The sequence below is a fragment of the Coffea eugenioides genome, chromosome 10 (genome assembly GCF_003713205.1).
Source record: "Coffea eugenioides isolate CCC68of chromosome 10, Ceug_1.0, whole genome shotgun sequence".
NCBI classification, from domain to species: Eukaryota; Viridiplantae; Streptophyta; class Magnoliopsida; order Gentianales; family Rubiaceae; genus Coffea; species Coffea eugenioides.
The window spans coordinates 38,157,528-38,179,733 of record NC_040044.1 but is presented as its reverse complement, the minus strand read 5'-3'; the positions used below and the strand labels follow the sequence as shown (position 1 = coordinate 38,179,733).

The following is a 22,206-nucleotide window of genomic DNA, read 5'->3' as shown; positions in this document are numbered from 1 at the left end:
ACAGAAGTTTTCAATTCTTCTTTCCTTCCCCTTGTCTTGCTCCATGACTTCAACTCTCTTTCCCCTCTTTTTCTTTTTCTTTTTTTTTTTTTGTAACACTTCTCTTCTCTCTTCTCTCTTCTTTGTCTCCTCTTCTCTCATTTTGCTTAGCCAATGGATTGGAGAAAGGTTTCAGTTTTATAGTGAAATATATGTATTTCAATTCTCAAAATGAACTTAAGGTCAAAAGTGTCTACGTCACTGGAAAAAAGTAGCAACAAAAATATCAACACCATTGTGCGGTTAATCTCCACGAAAAGCACCACAAAACATCCAGTTTAAAGACTCAAGAAGGAGAGAAGTTTAGCCAGCCAAAAGCGTATGTTTACTGCATACGCAAGACTTAACAAGTCCACATAAAATGGTGACATATACCAAGAAGGGAAACCAAACGGAGATAGATACCAAAGAAGGGAAACCAAAAAAGGAAGACAGATACCAAGAAGGAAAAATGGGCTGGGAAGACTTCTTTATATCTCTTTAAAGGGACAACAATATCTCTTTATTGCTGCCAGCCAGTATTGTAATAAAAAATCATAGAGTAATAAAAATTTGAAAAAGGAGACAATAATATCTCTTTATTGCTGCCAGCCAGTGTTGTGATATTAATTAAAGAGTAATAAAACTTTAAAAAGGATGAAAGAGAAGTTTTGCTAGCTAAAAGTGTATATAGCTAGTTAAAAGTGTGTATTACCTACACAGGTAAGACTTGCATGAGAAGTCAAAAAATAGAGCCAGGGAGGGTTCCTTGCTATGTTTTCAGAACCGGACCGGGTATCGACTCGGTCAAACTCAGGGGTCAAGGGTCAATGGGTTCAATCGGATTCGATAGGGGTTCAACCGGATGACATCATAAATAAAAATTATTTAAAAATTAAAATATTATATGTAAATTACCTAATAACATGTTAATATTAATAAAGGTATATTCATATATATTTGATGTTTTAAATATATTTAACAAGAAAATACAAAGAAATTAGAACAATCAAGTAACAATTTATATTTATATTATTTAATGAGCATTAACAAGTTTAGAATTAAAATTATGGATTTAATTGAAAAATAATACCAAACTTTAAGAAAATATTGATAAAGTATGAAATATTTGAGGTATATTAATAATTTTTAACAATCTAGGGGTCAAAACATAATATTGAAAAATCTTGAGTTTTTTTTATAAAAAAAAAAACTGTTTGAACCGGAAAATCTGGTTTTTCCCGGTCAAACCCGATTTTTGACCAAATTTGACCGGGTTTTTACTTACCCGGTTTTTAAGCATGACTCAGACCGAACACTTGACCGGTTCCCGGTTCGACCGGACTGACAATAACATTGCTTTATTGTTGACAATAAAATATTAATTGAAGTCTAATAAAAAATCATAAAATTAAAATTAAAAATAGAGAGAAGCCTAGCTAGCTAAAAAGTGTATATTACCCAAGTACGGGTAAGACTTCCACGAGAAGTCACTATAGAATGAACAAAACGCTCAAGGTGTAAGTCAATTTTGATCGAATTACTCCGTTGTAGGGTCATGCCAATGCATGTCCGCCCCGACTTATTTGTAGTACAGAACTAGGGAGACCTTAGTTATACAAGGCAAAGTTTAGAGTCATCCATAACCTTATTCTCATTTTAATTGTATTTTGTAGCACATAAGTAAATCATGGCAATGCTTATTCTTAAAAAAAATTAAAAAGACTACTTGTCATTACATATGATCTAATGTGAAAGCCTAGTCAAGCCACTATTAATTAAAATTAAACTATCTTAATGTAATTAATATGCCAATATCAAAATCGTGCAAGTAAAATATCTAAATCCGTGAAAAATCACATAAGGTAAAGCGTTTATTCCACATACAAAAATCTTTTTCTCACGTTAGCTCTGAATCAATTTAACTACACAATTTTTATGTGAAAAATAAAAAGACTAAATGCACGATATATATGTATATATAATCTCTTTAACTTATAGACGAGATCGCTAATATAAAATTTTTTTCCAGCAAGAATGTGACCTAGAAAATCAAATTTTTTCTGCTTAGTCTTCTAATTTTTTCTTCTATTTTCTATCAGGTTGTGCTCATAATTGTGGATACTTCAGATTCAAGACCATTATTAAGTTATGTAGATGTAACTTCGTCTTTTTATACTAACACGTGCTTTTTACTTGAGCAATTTATGAGAAATTATACTTGCTATGCTAATTGTACCTATTTGGAAAAAAAATCAAATAATACATGGGATGGATGGAACCGGTTTTAAAGTCAATGGTGCAAAGTAAGAAAAATGTACTCCCGAAGAAGGTCTTTTGGAATTAATCTTGAGATAAAAAGGCCTCAAAAATAATGCAAGTTCAATAGAAGAAAAAAAATATAGAAAAGCTAACAAATAAGTAACCAACTGTTGAACGCAAAGTTAGATTCATTTTCTTTGTTGAACTGATAAATCCAAGAAAGTGGTATAGTAATATAACCATATGTCATTCGTAAATTACTAATAGTATTCTAACAAATTAATCCAAAATCTTGAAAAGGAAAAGTTCCAAATTATTTTAGTTTTTCCATGAAAAAGAGTTATTAGTCCTAGAAACATACTATAAAAATTACCGGTTTTCCTAGTTCATGTTTTCTTTTTTGGGGTAATAAGTGAGGCTGTGGCGCTATTTTTTTTTTTGGGTCATGACTTTTTCTCTTTATCTAGTTATAGGAATGGAGTTTTTTTTTTCCTTTTCTTTTTTTTTTTCCACTAAATTCTGGGTCAATGCGCAGTAAATGGAGGCTTCTTGGCCTTCTTCATCTTTGTTAAAGAAAGCTTTAACTCTTTCACCAAGTCTATCCGCGTGTCAGGTGCTTGATTTCCTAAGATAAATGATACGCACTTCTTTTTTTGCTTTGCTTTTGTTTTGTTTGATTCCTCCATCCTTTTTCCCCGATTTTCAATTGAACATTGATTCTTCCCACAATTGCAAACATCAATTCCATTGCCAGCTTTTGAAAATTTTGGATGTTTCTTGCACGGATTGCTTGGTGGGAACTCTCTTGCCTATGCTTCGGGGAATTTTTATTTTTATTTTTATGGGTAACCAAAGATGTCTTGATTACGTTATGGAACCCAGAGGCCCCCAGCAAGTGTAAAAAATTTACACTAATTTTTTGTAGGACGCATTACTCCTTTATTTAACAGGCAAATAGTCATTTCCCTTTTCATTGCAATAGTGAGATATTTCATTTTGCTTTTTTTTTTTCAACTACGTAATTCCTCGACAAACTTTTTCTGAGACCCTAATTTACATTTTTATTTCAAAAGTTTTCGAAACACCTATATTCCAATAACCAGAACTTCCTTTCTTATAATCGTTTCCTTCTTTTATTAGTTTCCTTTCCTCCTTTTTCTATCCTCTTCTGGTGCTTATATAATCTCTTCCTTAATCATCTAACCCTACTCCCCTACCCTTTCTCTCTGCATCCCTCGCTCTCTCATACAATTAAAGGTGCCCCTCGTCTCCTGGAGTAATTGTTTATATACAAATGCTTATCTCTCATTTTTAAATATCTTCAACTTATTATTTTACTCCGTATTTGTATTTTTTTTTCTTTTGGGTAAAGTACAAATGTACATCCAATATCAGCATTTGTGTGCTAATGTAAAATTAGATGCAAGGATATGCTTATGCAGCTGCTTGGAACTTTAATGCATAATACTCTTGCATGACTTGCGCTGACTTTTCTCTTCTAAATTTTTGCACCCGATTCCTCCGCGCACTTACCGTGCTTGGGTCGGGTTGGGGCGCCAAGGCCCGGGCCGCAGGGGATTAGTCGGGCCCCGTAAGGATTGACCCGAACACCCCTGTGTCGACAAAAAAAAAAAAAAAGACCCTAAATTGTTATGCATTTTGATTTTTTGAGTTTGTTAAATTTTTTATATTACTCAATTAATAGTTATTGAATTTTAAAAAAATACAAAAAAATTTAAAATATGATATTTATGAATGAGAAATACCAATGTAATAGAGTGGAATAAGGAGCAGGAGAGAAGATCAGTTGTGTTGTGCGCATTATTATAAGCCTCCAAGAATTATGTAAGAATGATGCGTGAACATTACATTGCCTACTTTCATTTATCACGTGAGTAGTGAAGTGATTTGTGATGTTTCGAGAACTATAGGGTGAAACATAGAGAATGCACGTTGGAATTAATCGACGAAAAGTTTGACATTTTGCTATCTAAGAATAGTCGTATGTTAGCATGCCAAACTTTCAGCTTTCAGTTATATTCACTCCTTAAGAGTCCTAAAATTATCAGTAGCAATTGTACTGTGCAATAATGTGCTTAAAGATTTACTTCACTTACTCAATTGGGTTAGTTGTTCATTTTGAAAGGGAATGATTCTGGGGATTTTGAATTTTACTGAGTGTGATTAATCGACGAGTACAGTAACTTTTGTACTACATACCATGAATATATTAACTGAATTTACGTAGGATGAATATTGATGCTGTGGATATTTACATAAACATTAAAAAACCATGCACCAACTCTCCTAATGACGCTCGTAAAAGAACTGCTACTAGTTGACACATTGCTAACTCTCCAATAAAATTTGTTTTGTGGTGTATTTCATGTGTATGTATGCTGAAGGAATCCATATGTATTTGTTTCTTTTTTTAAGATTGAAATTTGTTACTAGTTGTGAAACCCTTTTGTTCTTGTTGTACGGATCATCTTCACACTCGACATAATATATGGCAGATTGGGCTAATCTTATACCAGAGTTGCTGTCACAGATAGCCCAACGACTTGCTGGCCATGACTTCATTGTCTTCTGCGCAGTATGCAAGCAGTGGCAATCTGCATCGCATACTTTAAAGGAGAAACCACCTTTGCCTCTATGGCTGGTGCTGGTGCTTGCTGAGGAGGAAAAGATAGGACTTGATGACATTTTTTACTGTGCTTCTTGTAAAATATGGCAAACTGCATCAAGGACTTTAAAGTAGAAACCTCTCGTACCTGCTTGGCCCGTGCATGCTGAGGACAGGGGCAGATTTAAAGGCGGGGCACTAGGGACACGGCCCCACTGCCCCCTTAAATTTCTATAATACATCTACAATTTTGACATAATTTTAAATGTGCCTCCGGAATTTTTTTTTAGAAAAAATGTGAAAGAATGGGTCACAAAATTTATATCATTCACTTTCCTCCTCTAGTCCCCATTTTCCCCCAACAGGGCCAAGTACCAATTATATCAGTAATTCCTTTTGGTCCCCCCATTTCCCTTTACTCCTGTGGTCCCCCATTTCCCTTCACAACCGGCTCCCCTTCTTCCACACCCAAGCCAACTACTCTTTCTTTTATCACTTCATCCAATTATCATTTACTTCCTTTGTCCCCACTCCCCAATTTCCCTTTCCTCCTCTGGCTCTCTCGATTGTCCCCACTCCCCAACATACATACGAGAGCCACTTTTTCTTCCACAACCAAAGCTTGTTACTCTTTCTGTTGATCACTTCATTCGATTTAGAGATTGCACCAAAATCAATTGATCTTCTAGGACCTGGGTCCGCCACATTTTGCAGCTCTTTTCACCAACTTTAGGAGACCATCAAAATCAGGTTCTAAACAATTACTTCTTATTATTATTATTTTAAATTTGTTTGCAAATATATTTCTAGAGCATGAGACTATTACTGTTTTAAAGAAATTTGAAAATTGATTAGTTAATGTAATAACTAATAAATGGGTTATTTGATAAATATTTTAACTTGTGAAATGGTGATTTTATGCATGAGGTTTTTTTTTTTGCTTAAAAAATTAGAAAAAGAGTAGATCAAAAATTTTAGTGTTATTTTTGCCCTCACTAAAATTTTTTTCTAGCTCCGCCCCTAACTGATGACATATTCTTCTGCCTTGATTGCGAAATATATCAATCTGTGTCCTGTCATACTTTGAAGGAGAAATTACCTCCTTTACCACCATCGTTTGTGCTTTGTTGAGGATGAAGATGGATTAAAAGATACACCTAAAATTCGCAGTTTCTTTAACTTGTCAACTTTGAAGGGCGTACGAATTTGAGTTGCCCAAAGCTTCGGGCAGGAACTGTGTGGGAGCATCTTACGGATGCATCTTTACTTTAGGCCATGATTTACAAATTAATCTTGTGCATCCCTTCACCCGTAAACAGATTTCCCTTCCTTCCATGCTTGCCTTCAGTGATCATTATGCCTACCATCACGAAAATAGGCCTCAGGAACGCTTCCATATGTTTGTACTAGAGGTAGCATTGTCCTCAAATCCTTGGCTTGATGAAAAGACCGGTTTGCATGACAATCACACTCATCGGGAGGACTGCTGTGTTGTAGCTGCAATATACGGCGAATTGAGGATATTGGCATTTGCAAGGCTAGGAGATGAGGTGTGGACTAATATTCGTGTCCCTTCCAAGGCTTATTAGGATATTATTTTCTACCAGGACAAACTGTATGCAGTGGATTGCCATGGAAGTGTGGTTGCTTGTGACATCGATGATGACAAGAGTGGTGGCGATGGACCAAGAGCGAAAATAATTGCACCAATTCCTTGTGAACCTCCAGATTACACTCAAAAGTACCTGGTTGAGTCATGATCAGGAGGTTTTTTTTACTAGTTTCTCATACTCGTGGAGGCGAGGAAACTGAAGATGGAGAAGTGCTGAATTATTTACAAAATTGGTTTTTCTGTTCTGAAGCAGGAGGACATGCTCGGTTGTCATGATCATTTAGAAGGAAAATATTGATGACAATGAATATCTTTACAAATGGACAGAGGTGAGCAGTTTTGGGAGACCGGGCATTATTCCTTGGTAGAAATCCATCTTCGTCTTTGCCTGCATACAAGTTTAATGGATCCTTGAAACCTAATTGCATCTACTTTACAGATGATCAAGAGGGAGTCTAAACATGGGAATTTTCAACTTGGAAAATGGTACAATTGAACCCCATTTTCCCGGGAAGTCCCTCCATCCTGAATTCCAACCTTTCTGGTTTATGTAATGTATCGGGATTTAGGGGTATCAAACATAGCATTCACAGTTTGCAACCCAATACTACTCTGTGATGAACTCATAATTGAAGAGCTAGCGAGCAACATTTTTGCCTCAATATGATTCCCTCCTCCTCTATTGAATAGTGTCAAAACCGCTTGCATGACTGCTACCCTTTTAAAAAGACTAGTATGGGAGTACGGAGGTTTACTTGTTACTTTTTTTATAATTGTTTTTACATGTTATTTCCATAAACATCATAAATGCTTACCATCTCCTCAGACATTATAAACATTATAAGAAAAAAACTTCATAATCATCTTAAAATATTCAAATTTAGTTTAAACTGTATAACATTTTTGTAGTTTAACATTAAAAAATGATGTTAAAAAATTTTAATTAAACATTTTATTTGACAGTAAAGAGTGAAAAAAAATGTCATTTAATAGAGAAGAGGTAATACCTAACGTTGAATGTTTGCTTTATGTAAAAACTTCTAGAATTAAACTTTTCAAATACAGAGGAGATATGAAATGACCAGAAAATAAAGTCTCAAATTAATAAGAAAGCCATAACAATTAACTTCAATGATTTGTAAAGAAACAAAACAAGAAAAGATGAAAACGCGAGCCCAATATAATACAACAAACTCTAAATTGGCAGGTAAACAATACATTATAATTGAGGGATGGATTAAATAGTATAGGGAAGAAAGTGTAAGTGAAAGATCCGAATTCAAAACCTTGCACTTACACCAAGAAAATAATAATAATAATTGTCACACGAACTTTTTTTTTTTTGACGTTCATATAAAAATGTTTTTAGAAGATAAAGACATATGGAGAAGTAAACTTGACTGCTACAATTTAGGTGTTTCTTGCTACAATTTAGATTTTTCCTAGGGCAAGTGAAAATGGGCTTTTCTTAGATTTTTGTGAGGAATGACGTTCCAAAAAAAGTTGAAGCAAGCTTTCCGAGAGAAAAGGCCTTTCCAATAGAAAGTTGAATACTTAATAGTGGAATGGGATTGAATAACATGTAAAGGCCTTTCCAGCGTACCAGACGTGAGGTAACAGATGTAAAGGCCTTTATCTATCTTTTTAGTTAAAAAGGTCACTCACTAATAAAAAAATAGATATTTTTTGTGGAGACTTTGGTGGGGTGGGAGTTAAGGGTTCAAATCTTGTCTCCCATCAAAATGTCACTTGTGGCTCTTCTTCAAATCCAGACGGGTACACTATGCACCCGTTTGGTCTGATGGTGGTTCTGATCCCATCGATCCCCCGTAGGTTCAGTTGAGCCTCCCCCTAGTTAGAGTAGGAATAGGAGTAGAAATAGGGATGACAATTGACAAAAAAATTGCAAAATTGCAAAAAGGCATATAGTTGTTGTCACTCAACTAATAATAATTTACAATATTGGTCCAATATTGTACATATATTAGTTTAAGTGACCTTTGTAGTTACAAAAATTAAATGACAAAAACAAGAAATTTTTAAAAGTTTAATAACCAATTGCTTCACTACAAGTTTAGTATAAGTCTTTATTGTTTACTGTGTACAGGGTTAATACAACTAATCTTTATTATATCTCAACAACATTGAACTTAGATATACCTCTGAATGCGGTGCTAAACAGACCTGCAGCATTCAATCTTTCCGGTCTAAATCCATTTGACAATAGCCTCTCACCAGTTGCCCAAACTTGGTTAATGGATATGGATTACCCGTTGTAACCTTTTGACTATACTTTGCAAAGTCAATGAATTTTGAATAAATTATCATTTTAGAATAACCCATATTCTTAATCACTACATATCTTATCATCTCTACAATAGTAATACAAATTGCATTCACTTATTTGGTATAAACACTTTTCTGTCACCTTTTTGTGTAATGTCAAATTTACCCTCACCCTCATACTCCACTCATTACTTGTGCTCAATTGATAGTCAAATACTACTGACCAAAAACTAAATCAATCTAATGCCCATGGGTTTCTTTAACAATCTCACTCAACTACTATTTTTTCCTTATATAACCAATATAATTTTCACCATAACTACCTAAGAATATGCTGCCAACATAACCAACATATGCATAACTATCAAGATAATTATGAACTAAGTATAAAAATTCACATACTCACTCTCCGTTTCCAAAACCAACCAGAAATTCATTTGCCATAAATTATTAAGCACTCCTCCATGTAAGGTGTACTTGTAATATTGATTGGATTTCATTATATGACAAACTTCACCATCTCCAAAGACCAAGAACACTAGCAGAGTTTAACATGCTCTGTTTCATTCCCTTAGGGCTGGCACCGTTTGGATTGATGGAAAGGGAAGGAAAGGAAAGGAGATTAGTGTAAAAGAAAGGAAAGGAGATTAGTGTAAAAGAAAAGAAAGAATAGTATAGTAAATCTGAATCCATCCATCTTATTTGGATTATGGAAGGAAAGGCTAACTTGGAGCTCAGCTCAGATTTGGCATTTCGTGTTTCCTTTCTACTCATCATCAGGTGCAGCACATTAACTAATGTTAACCTGGATACTATGCTAGGTACCTTACAAAGAAATAGAGATATCCATCTAGATAAAATAACTGCTCACTACGTTTTAATGAGAGTAATTTTGGTAAAAGGGCATCCCTAGCAGCACAATAGCGAAGGGATCAAACTTTCAAATTATCCCAAGCCAAAAACCAATTAAACACTGGGCAAAGAAATAAAGCAGACAAGCATCTAAGCCAACCTCCATAAAGGCCAATCCAAAATAACTCTTTACGTGATAGGTGAATTCTCAAAGTCCAAAAGCATCTGCACAGCACATCTAGAACCATACTTGATCAATGCCTTCCACAGAGCCCATACAATATTCTTGATAATACGGACATGCGAAAAATCAAATAATTGTCCACTGAAACGAGGATTTTCAATATGATCTGTTGTTCGTAAGCATCAAAATGCTCGCATATTTTGCAAGCCATAATCCTTAATTTTCAACCAGGGATGGTAGTTGTACCATATTCTGATAAAAGTTTAATCTGTAGAGAAAATGTAATAATCAAACAGTACCATATATTTCAAGCTACAAAACATACAACTCATCATCAGGACTCGGAAAAATTAAGTACGATTCCACAAAATAGCTGGTTTACCAAAAATAGAAACAGTTGAGTGCAAAATCCTAAAACAAAACTAAGATCAGCGATAGCGACGAAGGGAGAGAGTCTGGTTCCTCTTCCATGTAGCCCTTCTCGATGGCCGTGCTTTGTGGTGCAAATGCCCCTTTCCTCGGAGACCTCTGTACTTCTTCCCAGCAGAGGTAAGTCCCCGAAGCTCTCTGTGCTTGTGGACTGGCTCGCATATCCAGTGAATCCTAGGGTCATTTCGTATTGCAGCATGGGCTGGGTCAACCAAGATTACCTCATAGTACTTGTAAGTAGAGTCCTGCATTCAGGAACATGAAGAGTTATGCATGAGAATACATGACATACAAAAACAAGAACCACTCAAAGGAGCATGCACACAGTTCTAATACTAAAAGCACTAACGATCAGCAGAAGTGCACAATTTTCAAAGCAAGAACTAAAAATAGTCACCATTCAAGATTCTCATTGATAAGCAAAATATTTATTATCCATCTAGAATACATATATTAAGGTTCAATCGGATCATTTTTGTCATACTGTAGCAGAATGACAACTGTATCAGCACCAACCTCATTAATCCAGTAAGAGCTGAGAACCCTGAGACCACCCAGTTTCCTACCAGCTCGCTCCTCTGCCACTGATCGCTTGCTGCGCTGAAATTTCAGCTGAGTAACACCCTGGTTTGTGGGTTTTCCATACACAATGCCCTTAGGAACTGGCCTCTTTCTTCCACCACGTCTCACCCGAACACGGTAGACCACGTAACCCTGAAAAGAAAACAATCATAAACCACACTCTAGAACTGCCACTGCAGGTGAGCACTATAAACCTTGACCCACTCATGTTTAATGATTAGTTGCAGCCAATGCACATCAAAAAGAAAAAGAAACATAAAATTTCAGAAAATGTAAGGAGTTCGGTAAGCAGATATGTCGACATGCGAGATCCCTCCAGTTGGAAGGAATCCCGCAAACAACAACCGGTCAGTTAACTCCTATTCATTCATTTAGCTACAGCCACTTTGGCAATTCAAGACGGAGGGCACTACAAAATTTCACCCTTCCCTTGGTACATGTAGCTTTAACTTCTTACTCAAAAATTCAGGATTTCCAACATTATTAAACAAAATCATAAACCAAGAAACAGCAAGTCCACATGAGAAATCATAGTATTTAGAAACAAGATAAATTACTGGTAACAGAAAAAAGTGAAATAGACAAGTTATTCTCAAAAGAGGGTTCTCTCCAAGAGGTAAAATAAGTCTTCAAATTCCAAGTGGACGCTACTAAATTTAAATGGATTCAAAAACCGATAAGTTTACAGCTAATAGAAACATTTAATTGGCTTGCTTAGTAGAAAAATTGTTACTCCATAAAACATTACCAGCTGAACATCCTATATTCACAAAAGAGCTATAATCAAAGTATTATAGCTGTAACTGAAGAAATCAAGCCAAAAAAGACAGTAGACAACAATGCTCAAACCATATGAATCACATTTTCTGAATATTTACAGTCAAACAAGTTAGAGACAAAAAAATTCTAAAAATAAAAAAAATAAATAAAGAGAGATAAAAATCGGTTATGAACCTGCTTGGCCTTGTAGCCGAGGCGGCGAGCCTTGTCGGGTCGGGTAGGCCTGGTGACCCGGACAATGGAAGGAAGCTGACGATACTCCCAGCAGCGAACCCTCAGAAGAAATCTCATCACATCAGATTGCTTCTTTCTCCATAGCTCCGACACGTACGTATATGCCCCTGAGAAAACGAAGGACTATTAGACCAAAAAAATGCACTGAAAAGGAGAGAGAAATTAGCAGAAAAAAACAGAGAAATGCGCCGGCAGCAGCAGCGGCGGCCTATACCCATGGCTGAGCTGGTTTCTCCTTCTCTTTCTTACTCCCTCTCTAGGGTTTAGGGCTTCGAATCAGAGACCAGTGCTCCTGCTAAATGAGATATTTATATCGGGCGTGGAGATAGGGCTGAGATGGCTGTTGGGCCGACCCAGTTGTTGACCATAAACGTGAATTACCAGCCTCTGCATCTTGGGTTTGAAATTTGATTAGATATTTAATCTGAGCCCAGCCCAAGTTTTATTTTTTTTTTATTTTACCAAAATTAAACAAAATGAACATGATGATGATCAAGTTTTTATTGTAAATTACATTGAACACATTTTGTGATTTATAAATAAACTTTTTTTGCAGATTTTTCGTCACCTTTTAGACATTCCATTTTTTATTTATTTTTTTCGTATTATTTAATGTTTAATTTCACTAACAAGTAATACCATGTCCATTAAGGTAATAAAAGATTTTAAATAATTACTATTTTGGAATTTTAAATAATTATTATGGTGGCATTATATATAACAATATTTTATGTAACATAAATACATCATTAACACAAAACTCTACACCATTTTTGCCATAGTAATATAATTTCAGTAACACCTATTATGTAGTAGTACATTGGTGATGATGATGTTGAAAATGTTGAGTAGTATTTTCCAGAGCTACTATTGCTAATATTCAAGACGAGCTTGACATGTAAAATCACTTTGATACTAAAATTGCATTTATTTTACAAAAATGAATAATAATAATAGATACTTATTAGATAGAAAGGAGCAGCAAATGTTTAAAAAAAAATAATAAAAATACATTTAGCAAATCATGGCAATTCCACAAGGCCAAAACTATGCCAATTTAGCACCATGTAACACAAAAGTTTCTGTCATTTTCGAAGTCTACAGAGAGGCAGAGTTACAATTAACTCCCAAGATCAACAAACATGAGGTCTACATGATGATTCTCATTTTGTCTTTCTGATGGTACACAAGTCATGATCAGCAGCCACAATTAGTGAAAGCAATGACTAGCTAGTACTCTTTTATCATCTTTTCTTGAATCCATATTTCTTGCGCTCGTAGAAGAGATCTGTTTTGGCACTCCCCAGGTTAACGATTTTCGGACACCCATCTCGATCTTTCTCTTGTTGCGTACACTCTTTACAGTAGTAAGCATCTGAAATTCCCACACCCCCACAGATGACACAGCGGCCCTGAAATGATCCATAGTTGCACTCGTCGCAAACTCGCACCAGTGTGCAAGGACGCACATAAGAATCACAGATGACACATTTTCCATCGCATTTTTCACAAAGGCGTCCAATGGCGATTCCTGGCTGCTTCCGGCACATAATCAAATCAGGATGATGCTTGGCCATTGTTTCAAGAGGATGACCTTAGGCCCCAATGTAAATCAGTACCTGCAAAAATTTGGAGATCCAAGAAATTTACTCCAATGAGTAATAACAGTTTAAACTAGGGGTGTGCATTCGGTGCAAAAACGGTAATTCGGTGCAATGAATTCGGTGAATTCGGTTATTAAACCTATAGAAATCTAAACCGTTTTCAATTTCGAATTGGCCATAACCGAATTCATTCCGCAACCGATTTCAAATTCGAAAACGGTAATGAATTTGGTCTAACCGAATACATTTATTACAAAAAAATAATACCCTGTTATCAACTTAAGTTTGCAACGATTCAGTATTAACTTCACCAGATTTGCATATAATGCACACAAAGAAATTGGGTCAGGGACATTTTATCATATTTCTTTTGGACAGAAACCTGTTCAGCCCAAAAATATTCTCCTGTTGGATCAAGACTTAAATCTAGGTTGTTGGCCAATATAATATTCAAGGCCAAGAATAGACCAGTTTCAAAGAAGCACAAGTGCATAACTTCATCCAGAATGTTGGCAAGACCTATTAATTAAGAGAATCTCCCACGGACAAGGAGGTAAAATTTTCATTTTAGCAAGTTTTTTCCCTTTTAATTTTTCTAACGGGTAAAAGGTGGAATTTTTCCCCAAGGCCTTAACTTTTAAAGGCTCCACAACTGGAGAGAGATTTCTTATGTATAAAATACAAAGCTTATGTTATATCAAATCTAATCTAAACTACTACAAAAGTGAGAGTTTGCAATTGGAAGCTCATATTTCGTCCCCTTATCAATTAGGGGTGAGCATTCGGTGCAAATGCGGTAAATCGGTGCGCTGGATTCGGTTTTTTCGATTATTGCACCAATAGAAATCTAAACCGTTTTCAATTTCGAATTGGGCATTACCGAATTCATGCGGTACCCGATTTCAAATTCAAAAACGGTAATGAATTCGGTCTAACCGAATTCATCTATTATGTAAAAAAAAAACCCTGAAGCAAATTAAGAGAATATATAAAACCAATCTTTATAGTTCAGCAACTACCAACCCCCGCAAGCCATGAGAAAGCTACAAATATTAGACTGAAAATATGTAAAGAAGCTAGACATATGTAGGCCTTCTACTGGTTTGTAGTTATAAAAGCTCAATTGCTCTCTTCGATATGTTCTAGACTTGCTCCAATGCTTTCCATTACTTATTCAGGAGCTGATTACTTTTATTGAGCTTATTAAGGTGACCTTTCTGCTTATTTATACATAGATGTTTCTTCTTTTACACATTGCAGAAAATTCATATCCAGAATCCTAGGTACAACTTCTGGAGCCGTACTTTCACTAGATGTGCACCAGAGATTGAGAATCTCCACGGACAAGGAGGTAAAATTTTCATTTTAGCAAGTTTTTTCCTTTTTAATTTTTCTAACGGGTAAAAGGTGGAATTTTTCCCCAAGGCCTTAACTTTTAAAGGCTGCACAACTGGAGAGAGCTTTCTTGTTATATCACACCTAATCTAAACTACTACAACAGTTAGAGTTTGCAATTGGAAGCTCAGATTTCGTCCCCTTATCAATTCAGGATAACAAATTTCCTAGTCGACCTTGGCCCATTTTAATGCCAGAGACACGGAGCCAAAAACAGAGGAGCACTTACCTAAGCGAGCCAGAGATGAGCAGTGATGAACCAGCGATGAACCAGTGAGATCTTGGTGCTTCGTCTTCGACACTCGGCAGCGATGAACCAGCACGGCAGGACACAGCCGACAGGAGACGTAGAGCGCGGCGGACTGGCGGAGGCCAGAGAGGGGGAGAGCAGCTTCGATTTGGGAATTGGTACTTGGGACTTGGGACTTGGGAGTGTTAGTGCTGTGAAAGCCCTAGGTGACGGCAGTCACGGCACCATGCAATATTGCAAATTTGCAATGGTTGTTTTCTCACTTTTCATCAGCTGAAGATGAAATCCGACTTTTCCCAGATGAAGTGATTTTGTAATTTTTAATTTATAAATTGGGGCTCCTAAATTATAATACATTCATTATGCTCCTCAATAATTTAAACATTATTACTGATTTGATCCCAAATTTATTTATAATTGAACACATTACTTATGTTCAAATCATTTTGTGGTTTAATTGGCATTTATTTGATAACTTATACCTAAAATCCTTGGTCTATGATTCAAGAAACACATAAAAAGTGATTAATTTAAACTAATTTAGTTAGTAGTTACAATGAATTTATAATTTACAATGATTAATAATAAGTAATATTAGTTACAAACTTACAAATTACAATGATTAGTGATAAGTTATATTAGTTACAAACTTATAATTTATTTCAAATCAAAATAAAACTTATTTACTTACACATGTTATTGTGAAAGTCAATACACTAATACATTCACTTACAATGCACATGCATTCACTTACAATGCTTAGTTGTCTTGTCTATACTTAAATCCTTAAGCTTAGTAAATAGATAATATGAATTTTAACTTATTTGATCACTTATACCTAGAATCCTTAGTCTATGATTTGAGGAACACATAAAAAGTGATTAATTTAAACTAAAATAAACCTTAGATTGTGCAATGATTAGTGATAATTTATGAATTTATAATTTACAATGACTTATAATAAGTAATATTAGTTACAAACTTACAAATTACAATGATAGTGATAAGTTATATTAGTTACAAATTTATAATTTATTTCAAATCAAAATAAAACTTATTTACTTACATATGTTATTGTGAAAGTCAATACACTAATTCATTGATTTGCAATTCATATGCATTCACTTACACTGCTAACTGCTAAGTTGTCTTATCTATACTTAAAGTCTTAAGATTGGTGAATAGATAATATGAATTTTTATGTTAAATATGTAATGTAAATTTAGAGTACACTAATACTTGTAAGTTACAGATTACGCATTCAAATATTCAATAATTCAAACATGAATGATGTATCAAATTATCAATATCTAAATTCTAATTACTAATTATGTTTATTGTTTAATATTTAGTATTATACATATATGTATTAATTATTATCTAATTCTAGTCATGTTACTCATGTATAAAATAATAAGTATTATGGTTATCTTATATTGTTATGTATTACTATATATTTGTATTATTATAGTCATATAACAATTAACAAATATTAAAATAATATATGGTACATTATTATATATTATTATTATTATTATAAGTACAAGATATGATGATAATACCATATACTAATTATTATTAATAGCATTTACCTATATAATACAATAAAGTATTAGTAGTATATACTAATTCTAAATAGCATTTATCTATATATTATATAATTTTATATATCAATTTGGTATTCGAATGCGGTAATGCGGTACCCGATTTCAATTATCGAATTTGAATTCGAAATCGGTTATTACCAAATTCATAATCTCATTACCTATTTTATACCATATTAGAATTCAGTAAATTCGGTACGCACCGAATTGGTACTGAATTACCAAATACCCGATTTCAAATTACCGAATTGAATTTGAAATCGGTTATAAATTCGGTACGAACCGAATCTGCTCACCCCTAGTTTAAACTAATAGTACGGGTTAACAAAGTTTAATACTGAAGAAAAAGTTATGGTTGATACAGTTCCCTCATATCCACACTCTTTTGCTTATCTAAGAATTTTCATTAAAATCTTTTTAAGCTTTAACCTAACTGCTAGAGTAAGCTACTAGGCCCCATGTCACAATGATGAGAACAACAATATTAAAGGCATGCCAAATGTCTGAAAATTATGTATACTGTACACAGTTACTGCTATACATATTAAACAGAATTGGACAACAGCCAAACTCTCCCCAATTTCCCTTTTGCCACCTGGTCGAAAATATTAGCTTAAACTCTCAACATGGATTATTACCTATTAACCACAAATTACATTTACGGGTTGCAAGATAAAATCAAAAGTAGTAAAGGAAGACTACCAAAAAGCAATAGTGACAAGAATAAGATAAAAGTTGCACCCAAACTTAGACAGACTAACTGATAAAGGACGACTTTGTATCTGAAAATTGAAGCTGTACTCAAGGTCTGGAGCATGAAGGCCTTGTATTCTACATATTCTGTACAAAGTAAAGCGAACTTAAAATGCACTAGCAAACCAACCAAGCACTTCAATCATAACATAGGCAAGGCTATTGCCATAGTACTTTTGATTTAATCTGTTCATCTAATAGCTAGGTAGGCTTGAATCATGACTTTAACATCAAGATTGATAACAAGATCATTTGAGTAGATTTGATACACTTATCCCCGATTTAATCTGTCAACTGCTAGGGCATGGCATGAACAAAGCAGCAATCAAAAAGGTTAAGACAGTTAGCATTAGTAACAAAAGGTGCAGCATGTATTGATTATGACAGAGAACATGAATATAGCAAAGTATTTGCATATCATAAAATATAATACAGGTTCCAAAATAGTTTGCTAGTTATATCTTTGTCCTACAACAAATAAAATGATATTGCACCATATCATCTATTGAGTAGCACTTTACCAAAGAAGTGAAAATCGTAGCTTTATCTCCAAAATGAATAGAGTTAGGCCCTTCCCCCATAATTACGGCATGCAACTTCTTGTTGTCTGTAGATATCGAGTCCTAGTAATTCAAGGTCTCAAATCAATACATAAATCTCCAAAAACAGAAAATTACATTTCTCTTTGGTACATGTAACTCTTTCAAGATTAGCCCAACACTGATTATTTTTTATCTTCATTCTGGAACTCATTAAGATGCACCAGTCATTACCATCATTGCAAGAAGAGAAACATCCCTTTGCCATAAGCTTATGCCATGTACTCTCATTGACAGTAAAGTTAAGCAAGAATGAAAATTCCACCGCCTCATGATCAAAGATCACAAAATAGGCAATAGATTATCAGCACATGTGACACAAAATCAGATAATCAAACCACCATCTTAAGCAAACTATCTTCAGTAGGAGAACTCAAACCAAGTTGCTAAAATCCTAAAATAAATTTCTTAATCCACCGCATCTAAGTTCATTTCTCCTATTCGACATCTAAATCAATTCAAGAACAACAAGACACCCGGAAAGGGGAAAAAAGGGAAACATGGTGTAATGAAAGAAACATAATCATGAAAAAACGAATCAGCCCTGAAATTTGTATTCGCTTTTATACAAAGGAGTCCTTACCAAGTTAGGAGGGGTTCCAAAGTGTAAATCTTTCAAAAAAGTAAGTTAAATATCGTATAAATGCAACGGAGATGCAAAATGCAAAATGCCCAATAAATCAGAAAAACAATGAAATTGAGCTCAAAAATTACAATTATCGAGATGTTCAATGGAAAAATAAAAACAGGGAGCTGATATTTGATGGGTATTTTTTATTCTTTGAATGAACAGAATTCCCTAATCTTCATATTTCTTTCATCAAAAAAACTAAAGTGCTGAATTGAAATCAGTTCAGAAAACACACTTTAAAATACTAAAAAATGCAAAGAAAGTACCATGAATATGAATATATAAAGTATTAACCGCCTGCCAAGAATAGAAAGAGAAGCCCACCTCAGAAAACAGTGACCGGAAGCAGTTCCGGCAGCTTGGGAGGCCGGAGATTGTAGAGACAGAGAGAGAGCGGATGGCGAGCAGCTGAATGGGTTTTTGTGGGTTTTGGGTTTTTCTGGGGTGACGAAAGAAAAAGAACTCCCACTTGCTGGGTTTTGGATTTGTGTGTATCCATGTTGACCCGGCCCAATTTTATTTTATTTTATTTTTTAACATTTTGAAAACACACACACACATATAACACACATTGATATTGATTGAGAAGAATGGGTTGATTTGGACAATCTAGATCAACTTTTGTTAATCTATATGTAGGTAATTAGTGCTTTGTAGTGTTTGGAAGCATTTAGCTTTTGCAATTGAATGACTTTCAAAAAAGAAACAAGGGAAAAATACACTTTTCATGCTCAAAATTTGGGTGGTTGACCAATTACATCCTCAATGTTTCACTCCAAACACATTTTATCCTCAAATTTTCGTAATTTTGGCCAATTAAGGACAATTGACAGGAAATGGCAAATTGATCGTTAGAACCATCGATTTTACCCAACAAAAAATGGGTAAAATCGAATTGAGTCATTTTTAACGAAACAATTGCAATGGACGAAAAGAAAGCTTCATTCTTCTCCTTCTTCCTTCTGCCTTTCTGCAACCCCAAAATTTTTTTGCCAATCTTTGGAGCTTTTTAAACATTTCATCCTCAGCGCATCTGGCAGTGGTTCTGAAGTCTCCATTTTTGCCTAATGAGGAGCAGAAGTTCTAAAGTCTCCAATGGTTCATCAACTCCATTCTGCAACTGTGGGTTGAGAACAAAAATGAGCACCTGTTGGCACGGCAAGAATTCAGGAAGAAGATTCCTTGGTTGCTCTCTGTGGCTGGTAAGAAATATTTGTCTAAAAATATTGGTCCTTCAATGTGTTAATTTAGCTAATTAATTTCTAAAAAATGTCATTATTGTTATGGTAGACACCTGAGAGATGCAGGTACTTTGAATGGGTTGATGAGCCAATTTGTCCAAGAGGGAGAGTTCTCATTCTTGGTTTGCTGAAAAGATTAACAAAATAGAAGAACAAGTTGAAAGAATGCATAAGAGGGAGAAATTTTTTATTACGATAATTGTGCTTTTGATGGTTTTGCTAGTACTGAGTTGGAGCAGTAAAGGTGAGGGAAAAGCAAAGGGAGGCAAGTTGCTGCTAACACTGGAGTGATTTTGCTAAAATTGCAGAAGAACAGTTTGAAGCTGGCCTTGTTTGTTGTTGGAATGAGAGTTGCATTTTTCCCTATAAAGTAATATCCAATTGCAGGGTATAGAAAGGGACTTATTTTGTTTGTACAAAGGTTCCAAATGAACTCTGTAATTTATGTAAAAGGTGGGATTTAGGTAGGGAAATGTATTTGGCAACAATGCAATTTATGAACTCTGCAATTTATTTTGTTTGTAAAGCTATGCGTTGAGTGTAAGAAAATGGTCCTTGTCAAAGTGTTGTTCCTATCATATATATAAAATGGCCATGAACTGATAAACCACATGTACTGATAATACAAACAGATGCAAATAAACCAAGCTGGAAAACAAATGCAAATAATACAAACAGATGAACATGAAAACAGTTGCCATATATATATATATATATATATATATATATCATAACTTCAATACAATTAAAGTGCATTCCAAATGAAATAAAGCAAACTACATGACTGTTGCTGAACATGGGTCTATAAATGAAATAAAGCAAGCTATCACATTACAGCCTGCACTTCCATAATTACTAGGGAAGGCAAAAGTTGAAACAACAAAAGTTATGTTAATTACAAAAGCAGCAACTTGGCTTGAACAAAAGCAGCAACTATTCAGCATGTTGTTTCTCCTTTCCCTTCGATCTAGATGAACTAGGAATACTTAAATCTGTCTTGGCAGTAGCAGCAACATGTATATGAACATCTCTAATCCTGAAAGGCATCTCTACTTGTTCTTTAGTTTGTGTTCTGGCTTGTTTGGTACCATATTTGACTTGAGACCTTGACAGCCCAAACACTTCGTACATATCTTGGTCCACTTGATCTGGGCCAGAGGATGTTATGTCAATCTCAACCAGTGGCTCAGCATCCTGTTGATATTTAGTGTTTGAATCATCATTACAAACTGCAGCTGCAACTCTTCTTGTACATTGCTGTCTCTTTTACACAAAACAGTGAAGTAGCAAAAGTCAAATTGCATAAAGACAAAAATCAAAAGATGTAGCAGGTTTTTCTACCCTTTTATTTGAAGATTCAGCAGCAGGCTTCTTGATTTTCCTTGTTCCCTACAGTTTAAAAGGAAAACATGTCATTTATATACCAAATAACAAAGATAGATGTAACAAGTCATCAAGACAACTTACAGCTTTTTTTCCATCTTGGCTTGCTGGATTGTTGGTAGAAGCAGCAACTTGGCTTGAACTAATATCAGTTTCTGCAACTTCTCCATCTTGAGCAGCTTTGAGAAGCTTGCAGGACCTCATATTATGTCCCCTTTGATGACAGTATCTACACTTGTTAATTTGTCCCACTCTTGTCACCTTCTTCTTAGTTTTTTCCTTGACTTGTTGAACCTTCCCTGCACTTCTTCTTCTCAGCTTCTTAGGCCTTCCAGGTGCTTTCCCATATAAGAGTAGCAAAGGACCTTCACCAACATCAGTAAGCCCCCATTCACTTTCTCCATTCATGGGACACACTGATCCTTTATAGCACTTCATATATGTCTCCACTGTATACCATTTTGAAACATATAGCAGAAGATCCTTTTTAAACATCCACAATGCAGCAATGGCATAGGGACAGGGAATACCTGTTAGTTCCTATTTTCTGTTGGAGCATATTTGCTCCTTGATGTTCACTGCATATTGGTCACCATATGGGCAGCTGACTTCATAAAGATCATCATTTGACTTGAATGGAAAACAATCAGGTGCTCTATCTGTATTTTTCTGCATAATATGACGAATTCTGGGGCAGAAGGATAAGTCTGCCACTTCTCTTTGGCCAGATCCCTATTTTTTTGCATTCTCTGCATCATGTACAGCCGTATTGTTCAAACATTTCAATTATTGGCTTCTCTCTAGCAGCAAGATTTTGCTGTTGAAGTACTCACAGATATTATTCAATAACATAGCACATTTAGGATGAGTGCTAAAGTAAG

The 22,206-nt window shown here is 34.9% G+C and overlaps 2 protein-coding genes and 1 non-coding gene across 3 annotated transcripts; all 3 read right to left on the bottom strand.

Moving 5' to 3' along the window:
* Nucleotides 1–10,022: 10,022 nt before the first annotated feature.
* LOC113749145 (60S ribosomal protein L15-like) lies at nt 10,023–12,158 on the bottom strand. Its single transcript, XM_027292815.1, has 4 exons — nt 12,080–12,158; nt 11,806–11,972; nt 10,786–10,983; nt 10,023–10,514 (listed from the first exon to the last, which is right to left on the bottom strand). Exons 1-4 carry the CDS (start codon nt 12,081–12,083, stop codon nt 10,269–10,271), a joined length of 615 nt encoding a protein of 204 aa, XP_027148616.1. The 5' UTR covers nt 12,084–12,158; the 3' UTR covers nt 10,023–10,268.
* LOC113750939 lies at nt 11,120–11,235 on the bottom strand. Its single transcript, XR_003464707.1, has one exon. It is a non-coding gene; the product is annotated as a small nucleolar RNA snoR109 (small nucleolar RNA).
* A 695-nt stretch (nt 12,159–12,853) lies between the features above and the next one.
* On the bottom strand, nt 12,854–15,399 carry LOC113749285 (PHD finger-like domain-containing protein 5B). The gene is made up of 2 exons (XM_027292973.1): nt 15,094–15,399; nt 12,854–13,484 (listed from the first exon to the last, which is right to left on the bottom strand). Exon 2 carries the CDS (start codon nt 13,440–13,442, stop codon nt 13,110–13,112), a length of 333 nt encoding a protein of 110 aa, XP_027148774.1. The 5' UTR covers nt 13,443–13,484; nt 15,094–15,399; the 3' UTR covers nt 12,854–13,109.
* Nucleotides 15,400–22,206: the final 6,807 nt, after the last annotated feature.

What these genes read in the sequence shown, in the direction of transcription:
- LOC113749145 (XM_027292815.1), bottom strand. An exon ending in TCGGCTACAAGGCCAAGCAG is followed by an intron (nt 10,984 to 11,805) that starts GTTCATAACCGA and finishes TTTTCTTTTCAG; the next exon opens with GGTTACGTGGTCTACCGTGT. An exon ending in GCTCTTACTGGATTAATGAG is followed by an intron (nt 10,515 to 10,785) that starts GTTGGTGCTGAT and finishes TCCTGAATGCAG; the next exon opens with GACTCTACTTACAAGTACTA.
- LOC113749285 (XM_027292973.1), bottom strand. Translation starts at nt 13,442, where the DNA reads ATGGCCAAGCATCATCCTGATTTGATTATGTGCCGGAAGCAGCCAGGA.